This window comes from Phyllobates terribilis, unplaced genomic scaffold (genome assembly GCF_046119375.1).
Source record: "Phyllobates terribilis strain yellow unplaced genomic scaffold, ASM4611937v1 Scaffold_1__5_contigs__length_1240528914, whole genome shotgun sequence".
Classification (NCBI taxonomy): Eukaryota; Metazoa; Chordata; class Amphibia; order Anura; family Dendrobatidae; genus Phyllobates; species Phyllobates terribilis.
The window spans coordinates 558,027,998-558,038,109 of NW_027362761.1; the positions used below are offsets into that span (position 1 = coordinate 558,027,998).

Consider the following 10,112-nt stretch of genomic DNA (forward strand, 5'->3'; position numbering starts at 1 on the left):
ATGGGCCTTTTTAGAATAATCTTTAATTAGGGGGTGTGGATCACAAGGTAATGATGAAGAGTAGGCTAAAGACACAACCCTGAAGAACCCCAAGAGCCATACAAATTAGCACAAAAAAAAAAAAAAAAAAACAAACCTCTACAACCATATGGCTGATCACTCAGGAGGAGCAGCGAGGATAATCGGACCAAAAATTGGCCACTTAACCTGGTGACTGGACCTCTAAGAAAAGTCACAAGAACAATTAACCTCTCCTCTTGACATCACATATAGACAATGGATGCTTTGAGGGGCAACCACTTTTTTTTAAAAAAAAAAAAAAAACTTATGGGGTGGGGATGTCCTTTTTCAGACAATGTTCTGTCCCAGCTGCAGTTAAATTTTTTTATGACACTCATTGAGACCGCAGCTGTGGCAGAACCTATTAAAGGGATTGTCCCCATTCAGACAAAGGGTAAAATGAGAATATAGCAAGAGAATAAAAAACACATAAGAGTCTCCAATAAAGTTTTCATGGAACATTTTACTCTCCAATTGAGAAATTTCTGTACATTAAAAGCCACAAGTGCTTCAATAAGTTTAGTGAAAATGGAACCAGAGAAGAGCAATAACAGCAACAGCCACGGACTGGAAATGGAAACTGGTGGAGTTTACTCAAAAGTAGACAGGAAATTTAATACAATTTCTTTCAGCTTGGCGTCTGCCTGTTCAGAGATCTTCCCGTCAGCCCTGAAGAAAAAGGGAAAAAATAGATATATATATATATATATAGATCAATATTAGGTAAAATTTTTAGCATAGCCATAAACCGTCGATCAAAATCTGATAAAAGTATTTTTTGGGGTGAGAATTGCTATTATCAGAAGGATCAAACATCTATGGGTGCTGCACTATGTCCTGTAGGTGAGACCTCAGTAACATGCGCCGCTTTTAGACACAGCTGACCAGATCTTGACGTACCTGATGGTTGCAAGCAGCTCCTGGTGTTGGCTCTTAATGTGGGAAAGGAAAGCATTCTCGAATTTTGTGATTTTGCTTGGCTCCATTTTGTCCAGATGACCCCTAACACCGGCATAGATGACCGTTACCTGTTCTTCAATGGCCATGGGCACTGCAGAACAAAGTGCACGTTAGAATCCAGGTCACCATTACTGTAGGATGTGTCAAATTGAAGCAAAAACAAGTTTGTGGCTCACCATACTGTCCTTGCTTCAGCAGCTCAGTCAGACGGACACCACGGTTCAACAGTTGTTGGGTAGCTGCGTCCAAGTCAGAGCCGAACTGGGCGAAAGCTGCTACTTCACGGTACTGAGCCAACTCAAGCTTCATGGTACCGGCCACCTAAGGACGGAGTATATACACTTAGGATACACTTTGGCAAGAGGATCCACTATCATTTCCCCCCAGAGTCGTCATGCTCTACCAAATGCAGATAAAATCTACAAACCTGCTTCATGGCTCTGGTCTGAGCAGCAGATCCGACACGGGACACAGACAGACCGACATTGATGGCAGGTCGGATACCCTTGTAGAACAACTCAGTCTCCAAGAAGATCTAAGAGAAAAATGAATTAAAGTATGCATTATGCCTTCTCCACGTCACCACTTACAGGACTTAAAGAATATTCCCATCTCCAAGTTCCTACCTAATATGTAGTGGGTGTAATAATTATAATGTTAGCAAATACCTCCAATTAGAAGTGTAGTTTACAATTCTTCAGATTCACCAAGTTGCTTACCCCATGAACAGGGCATTGGATACCCAAGCTACTGCAATGCCCTGCACATGGGGTAAGTGACACAGCTAATCGGAAGAATTATACTACATATGTAATTGGAACCATTTATTATTTACCACATTTATATACCATGTTTACCACAGTGGCATATGCCAGTTACCAATCTGCCACATTACACTTTTCTGACATTACCAACTGGCTTACTATGCAATTTATTGCACCAAAATTACTGGAAAGCATGATTCAACGACAGCCATCTGAGGTATAAAGTTAAAAAAATAAAATAAAAAAATATATATATTGGGGGGGGGGGGGGGGGGGGAATTTGTTTCGCTAAAGCATGGGGGAAATTTATTAACGCACTCACCTGGCCGTCAGTAATGGAAATGACATTTGTTGGGATGTAAGCAGACACATCACCAGCTTGGGTCTCAATGACTGGAAGAGCAGTCAAGGATCCACCGCCAAACTGGTCATTCATCTTAGCAGCCCTCTCCAGCAGACGGGAGTGGAGGTAGAACACATCACCAGGGTAGGCCTCACGACCAGGAGGACGACGCAGTAGTAGAGACATCTGGCGGTAGGCCACGGCCTGGCAAAAAATAAATAAATTGTTAATTATTTGACACTGTGCCAGCATTTATAGGCTGCAGCAAAGGCTTTGAACAAAATGAGCAAGAAGCCAAAAAAGTAAAAATAAAGTCAAATCGATCAATCTATACCCCCTTTGAGATGCATGCGATATGTGCACTAGAAGTCATGCTACTTTTTGAAGAGAAGTAGGTAACATCCAGCGAGAGGCAGCAGGACTAGCAGATTTATTACGTTTTACACCACAGAAGGCTTAAAGATAGCTAGAAATGCAGACATGAGTATTAAGAGGAGGGTCCCTTGTAATAAATTATTTGGGCATATGAAGCTGGGGTGAGTAGCGGGTTTGGGGCCGTGTCACATGCCAGTCTAACACAAAAGATTTTCTGTGACTCACGTATCACTGCAGAGGCCTAGTCTTACGCCAATTTACAATGCACAAGATCTAGACGGCGTGTATGTAATGTTTACAGCATTTTTTTATTTTTTTTAACAATAGTTACCTGTTTGGACAAGTCATCATAGATGATCAGAGCGTGTTTTCCATTGTCTCTGAAATATTCTCCCATGGAGCATCCGGAGTACGGTGCCAGGTACTGCAGGGGGGCAGCGTCAGAGGCGGTGGCAGACACCACGATTGTGTACTTCATGGCATCTATATATATAAAAATAAATAGTAAATACATGCCACCGCTGGAAAATGAAACAAGCTACAATGTGAGGAAGAACAACTGAAGCCATATTTCATTTGTTTCTTTAAGTTTGTCTTCTGGTATTCAATCAAGTTTTTCTGCACCAGTTTCTTCATACTGGCGTATGTGGATCAAAAATTTGGGCTAAAATTCAAAATGCCCCCCCCCCCCCCCCCCTTTAACTTATTTATCTTAAAAAAAAAAAAGTTTCCGGATAATGAAAACATGTAGCAATATTTGCAAGGGAAAAAAATAATAATTAGTCACTCCAGGAGGACACAGACCGCTCCAGCAAGCTATTCAGCTACTTCTGACATGTTGACAGGGAAGCTCTTCCTCTGCACATGCGTGGCTGCCAACAGACTGATTGACCGCTGGCTCCCCACTGTATAGCTGCAGGGAGCGGCTGTCAATCAGCATGATGTTAGAAGAGCAGTCTGGAATAGAAAGCTGCTAGTCAAAAAATATAATAGTTTTGACACCCCCTTTACCGGTGGCACTGCAGTTGTGAAACTCAGCAATCCCTGACAACCTTCATATTGGGAGCTTGAGTTTAACAGCTGGAGCGCAATATGTTGCGGATCGCAGCAGTAGACCGGTAGGCGGCTGTAGATATTCTGCTCCTACCTGCATCAGTCAGCCTCTTAACCAGCTGAGCCACAGTGGATCTCTTCTGACCGATGGCCACGTAGATACAGTATAGTTTCTTCTTCTCATCAGTTCCATCATTAAAACGCTTCTGGTTGATAATGGTGTCAATGGCAATGGAGGTTTTGCTGAAGAGCAAATAGGGCAGGTGTCATTAAACAACCCGAGAGATTGCAGTCTTGAGTAGTAACTGCATGCAACTCTAAAGCATCGTAGCTCTTCATCCTACACGTTTCTCATCACCATGCAAAACGTAAGCGAATTGGGGCCAAGCAGTTTGTGACCATGAGGAGCAATAGGCTCCGGCTGGATCCCTGATGTCTGATCATGGAAGCTGCCAGCTCATCGTGCACTTCTTACTCCAGAGCTTGGCGTGTGTACCTACATCGGAGTCAGATACCTAAAGCAATGGTGATGTGGATAGAGGCAATAAGCATGGCACTAGAGGTACAGTATAGTAGTACTTCACTTAAGTATCTCCTAAAGCTATTCTGTGCATAGCCGCCATGTACTTGATACCTAAAAATGAGGTGTGTGAAGGCAACCCTCCCTGCAGAAAGCAGGGCTCACTCACCCAAGTCCACTTACAGATGTTATGCAGTGCCTCCTTCTGCACAGGGTATTGATGCTATCCTGCACGCTGGGCATGACACTTCCTGAGACCACTGCAGGGCACGTAACCGCCATCAGACATTCGTCCTTTTCTAGTTAGTACGACTCTTTCATGATACCGGCCGGGGTTTATGGAGTTCTCTCAGAAATGGAGCGCAGAGCAGCAACCGCACGACTCAATGCAAAAATAAGGTGCACAGCACAAAGCCTGTCTCAGAGCTCAGCGAGTCTTACCCAGTCTGTCTGTCACCAATGATCAGCTCACGCTGTCCACGGCCGATGGGCACCAGACTGTCCACAGCCTTGATTCCAGTCTGCATGGGCTCTCGCACGGAGATACGAGGGATAATACCTGGGGCCTTCAGTCCAACTCTTCTGCGGTTTTTTCCTGTAAGTGGGCCCTTTCAACAAAAATGCAAGCCAATATCAGATCTGGTGGTCCATTTCTATATCTATATTATTGTTTATTATTTTAATCTCATTATTATCCGCTCTAAATGCCTTATAAAAGGATTGCCTGGTGAGGACGACATGACTTCTGCAGAGCCGCTCACCTAGTACAGGAGTAAGCGGCAGCAGACAACCTCTTATGAAAGCTCCTCTAAACGATACAGCTCCTCCATCGGCCCTGTATCCCTCTCGCTGGTTATCTCACCTTGCCATCAATAACATTTCCCAAGGCGTCCACAACGCGGCCAAGCAGCTCATCGCCAACAGGAACGTCCACAATGGCTCCAGTTCTCTTCACGATGTCTCCTTCCTTGATGAGTTTGTCGTTACCAAATACGACAACACCAACGTTGTCGGGCTCCAAGTTCAAGGACATGCCCTAATGACAATTATTACAGACAAATTACATACAAGTCTTACTCTGCCCCCAACATCAGGGGTTTTATATCGACCCCGTACAGTGCAGCTTCCCCTAACCTAAGAGACAAAGTACTGAAATATGACTGCACAGCGGCAGCACCGACACAAACAATGCGAGGTCACCTCCTCCAGACTCACGTGGCAATACTGGGAAGCTGTGCCCTTTGCCGTGGCACTGACCATGCCCGGGACATAGTGGTTCCCTCATTCACCCTTCAGGGGTTGATGTACAACAACCGATGCACAACCATAAGTGTCCGATCAAAGGGGTCCCACAGGCAGGACCCCACTGATTGACTGAGATGGCAATCTCGTAGACCATAAACGAGGCAGCTGTGCACATTCACGACTGCAACACCATTCAGATGTGAGATAGAGGGGATTCGTTCAGGGCACCTGTAGTTCTGCCCACATTCACATGATGGGTATACACGTGCCGTCTTTTAGGAGGCAGAAGCTTCTAATACTAATCAGCCTTTTTTTTTTAGCAGAATGGTGGAGAGTTGACACAAAGTCAAAGGACCCTAGTAGCACCAGTGGAGATAACTGATCACAGACCTACCTTAAGTCCAGAGGAGAACTCCACCATCTCCTCGGCCTGGACGTTCCTGAGGCCATAGACACGAGCGATACCGTCACCAATGGAGAGGACACGGCCGGTTTCCTCTAGGTCTGCACTAGTGTCTGCACCAAGGATGCGCTCCTCGAGGATGGAGGACACCTCAGCGGTGCCTGTACAGAACAGGGATTGCCATTTAGTAATGTGGTACTTAAGATTTATCAAAACTCACTCATACCTGATGCCCTAAATTACAATAGTCTTCGTTAGATATTCTCAACCCCAAGGCTCCCATCTTATAGCATGTTTCAAAGCAGTGTGTCCGCCCCCGGGCTTACCAAGGAGGAGCAGCCCAAAATCTACCTGCGTACATCAGCACAACCAAAGAAGAGGCGCTTGCCATTGCCTTCATCTTTAATGGACATACTTCCCAAGTGGGCCAACACTAGATTTGGGTTTATTCTGTGAATCCGTAGACTTGAGCTATTCCCCTTGACATTACAACCCAAGAGGCCGCCCTTGACATCTCACAGCAGCTTCAGGAGCTCAGGTCATAGATAAGCAGCAGAGAGGAATTATAAGCACTCACCGGTCTTTTGAAGCCAAGATCCGGATGCATGGATGTTACGGGTGGCGACGAAAGCAGCACCAAGGGCCTTCTTGGAGACCTGAGCAGAAAGACAAGTGAACAGTAATACTTCTAGGCTGTTCCAGAAGAGACTTCATTCATTGTAGGTCACACAGAGGACAAAGTACAAGAGAAGCCAAGGGCAGGAACGAGAAAGTGTAGGAAGACAGGAGAACTACATGTACACAGTCCTTAGTGCGAGCTTTACAGCTGGAATCACAAGCAGATAGATCTAGAATGGTCTCAAATAATGAAAATAGTATAAACTAGTAATTATTTTATTGTTTTTTTTTTTTAACAAAGCCATAAAAATCTGTCACATTATACATGCGGTCCACTTCACGGATAATATATTACAGCAAGATATACTTGGGTGGGAAGAGTGATTATAACTTGTCGTATCTAATCCATGATATTTATGTGCTTAAGAGTCCAGTGGGCGGTCCTAATTAGTGATTGAAGGCTTCTCTGTACCTGCGATTAGGAACGCCCACTGGACTCTTAACAGAAGGTTAGATCAAAATTTATCAACTACATATCAAATCGACAGCAGCCTGGATATCTAGTACAAGACATCCCTAGAAGAGACTTCCATTATACATGTAAGGAAACTCAGCCTCTTAAAGGGGTATTCCAGAGCCGCTGACTTTAACATTGGAGGTACAAGTGACAACATGACGCCATACAGCCACCGAAAGGCAGCATGCTCGACCGGCATGCGCTTATTATAATGACCAGGACACGTGAAGTGTGGTGTTTTAACGTCCTCCAACATGGAAACGAATAGAGCCGAAACATCCCTTTAATTATACATTAAAACAAAGTTTAGCACCAAGTGACAGATCTGTACACCCCTTTCTATTGAATTTGCATTGGGGAAGCACCGGCACAAATCTGGTCATAAAGCACCAAAACTTCAGAAATACTAACATTCTCCGCTTTAATGCTGTTCAACTGTGAAGGAGGAGACATTTGTGGAGACTTGGGCCATGTATGTCTGTGAAATAAAACTTTACAAGTGTCTTTTTAGAGGGGCGCCCTCTATGTTATGTGACGGCACTGCACTATATGCCACCACTTAATGATCATAGGGGATCCCAGACTATTCTGAGAGGACGATTTGGAGCTCCATCCCACGTCCATTTGCCCCAGCACAGCAGCTTTTACTGTATAGAAATACATGCAGTCTGCAACCGGTAAAAATTCTCATTAATGATAGTGGACACCCCCATGTAAAATAAAAATCTAATACTAAGCCCCCATACCAGCGGAGGTGCAGACACGTCATTGCCAGGGCTTGTGTGACATTATGTCAGGTGAGCACTGCAGCCAATGTCTAGAAAAGCACTGGGAGACCCGATGCCGACACATCTACTAATAGTCAGTATGGAGTATTTGCAGTCTATATGGGGGGAGAGGGGGGGGGGGGGCTACTTTGCTTAAAAAAGGGGGTTGTCCAGATATTTGACAGGAGGGAGGAATAAGCACAAACCATGCAATGCACGAGTATATGCATGTGCAGACATGCCCTTAAAAGGGGGTTGCCCATCTTTAAGACTTTTAATTATAAGTGGTTGCCTGAGTAAGCGACCCCTTTAAATCACAATGTACCCCCTTCATACTCACCTCCAGGTTGTCAGTACTGGGTCTCGTGACATTGTGGTATCCCATGATCCCTGCAACCAATCAGAAGTCACTTCACTGCTCACCCTTTAAAGATAACCAGACATCCACAGGGAGTGAGAGCTGCAGCTGATCTCACTTCCTGTGGACATCTGACAAAGGGCAGAGAAGCGGCCACTGACAGGTCGCAAGGAAACTAGTACCAACATTGAAGGTACGGCACCGGGTATAGGTTGGAAATAGTGATGAAGAAAGTGCTCTCCGAGTAATGGACAAACCCTTTAAATGCATGTATTTGGGGCTTTAAAAAAAATTGCTGTAATTAGATTTCATGACAACTTTTGCTTTTACAGGCCTATTGTCTCCCTGCACAAAAACTGAGAAGCTCAAAACACTTTGCTATAAACTCTCCTGTAAGGTCAGGCTCACTGAGATTCTCAGTTAGCTCAGGCAGTAGACAGTACAGCATGGAGTCTATAGAATGAACTGTGCAACATTAATAAAACCCAAATGCAAAAGTTTTTATTCCCAAAAACATGCATTGAGAAGAAAACAAAAAAGTGCCCCCAAATGATGGACAACCCCTTTAAGCAGAACGTTTCCTGGTAGCTGCTGCACCGGAGCAGTGAGGGGAGGGATGGGCTTCTACGGCAGAGGCCCCCAGCAGCAGTATAGGGAAGGGGTGTAGAGGGGCAGTATAGGGAGGGGGTGTAGAGGGGCAGTATAGGGAGGGGGTGTAGAGGGGCAGTATAGGGAGGGGGTGTAGAGGAGCAGTATAGGGAGGGGGTGTAGAGGAGCAGTATAGGGAGGGGGTGTAGAGGAGCAGTATAGGGAGGGGGTGTAGAGGAGCAGTATAGGGAGGGGGTGTAGAGGGGCAGTATAGGGAGGGGGTGTAGAGGGGCAGTATAGGGGGGAGGGTAGCGCCTGCACAGGGCAGCACAGCGCCTGTCACTGCTGACAATGACACCGGCCCAGTGACCTTCACAGGACACCTGCGGCCTAGTCTGTCCTGCAGCGCATCCCCAGCTGCCCCCCGGTGACCTCTGCACGGACCTCCTATCACCAGGCCGCAGAGCCCGGCATGGCGCGGAGCAGCAGTGCAGGCCGCGGGCAGCCACGCCGGAAGCTGCGGCAGAGAACAAGCCGCTGTATGACCTACCAGACCGGCCTGCCGGGGCAGGGAGCGGGCGAGGGTGGCGGCTACACGGACTGACAGCATGGTTCCAGCGGCCGGTGAGGCTCTACGTCAGATGAGCGGGGGGTCCTCCCTGTCCGCTTGTCCGTGCAGACTGAGAGAAGATGGCGTCCCGGCAGCGAGCTAGTGAAGGAAGGTCACTCCCGCCCACCGCAGGCTCCACCCACTCTACATAGCTTCTTTTTTTTTTTTTTTTTATTGTACTAGCTTTATTCGTTCAAGGGCAAGAGGGCATAGTAGACACAGTAAGAACAACCCTGAGCTGTCATTCGCTGTGACGTTATAAAATGACAGCAATATTGGCTGCGCTGCATTTTTTTTTTTTTTTTTTTTTTAACCAACTTTATACACACAAGGGCACGGGGACATAACCTAATGTGTGTGATGCCTGATACCAATATCCTCTACAGAGCCACGTGCAGAGTTGTCCCCTGCATATAATATAAATAATAATAATAATAATATATATATATAAAATAATAATAAAATCATAATATAAAATAATAAATATAAAATAAAAATATAAAAAATAATAAAATAAATAATATAAATTAATGACATTAGGTCATCATATTGAATAAGTTGTCATTAGTCTTCAGCGCAAGTGCTCGCTACTTGAGTTTGCATCGGGTACTCGGTATGCACCATGTATCACGGGTGCTCGAGTCCCTGCCCCGCATGTTTCACAGGGATCGCTCGTGCATGGCAGGCAATCCCAGCAACTTTTTTCTGGACGCAAAGAATATGTTGCGGAGACTCGAGCATGTCACTCGAACACCTGCGATACATGGTGCATACCCGAGCACCCAATGCAAACTCAAGTAGTGAACAATTGCGCTCAACACTAATTGCCATATTGTCATCATTTTTTTTTCTTTACTTTTGAAAAAATCCCAACACAACCCTAATACAACCCTAACCCTAACACAACCCTAACCCTAACACAACCCTAACC

At 45.5% G+C, this 10,112-nt stretch overlaps 1 protein-coding gene across 1 annotated transcript; it reads right to left on the reverse strand.

Moving 5' to 3' along the window:
• Positions 1 to 503: 503 nt before the first annotated feature.
• Positions 504 to 9,314, reverse strand: ATP5F1A (ATP synthase F1 subunit alpha). Its single transcript, XM_073680459.1, has 12 exons — positions 9,122 to 9,314; positions 6,301 to 6,379; positions 5,715 to 5,884; positions 4,938 to 5,111; positions 4,517 to 4,683; positions 3,650 to 3,798; positions 2,834 to 2,985; positions 2,107 to 2,331; positions 1,448 to 1,555; positions 1,197 to 1,341; positions 961 to 1,111; positions 504 to 729 (listed from the first exon to the last, which is right to left on the reverse strand). The coding sequence occupies exons 1-12, from the start codon at positions 9,179 to 9,181 to the stop codon at positions 651 to 653; spliced, it is 1,659 nt and encodes a 552-aa protein (XP_073536560.1). The 5' UTR covers positions 9,182 to 9,314; the 3' UTR covers positions 504 to 650.
• Positions 9,315 to 10,112: the final 798 nt, after the last annotated feature.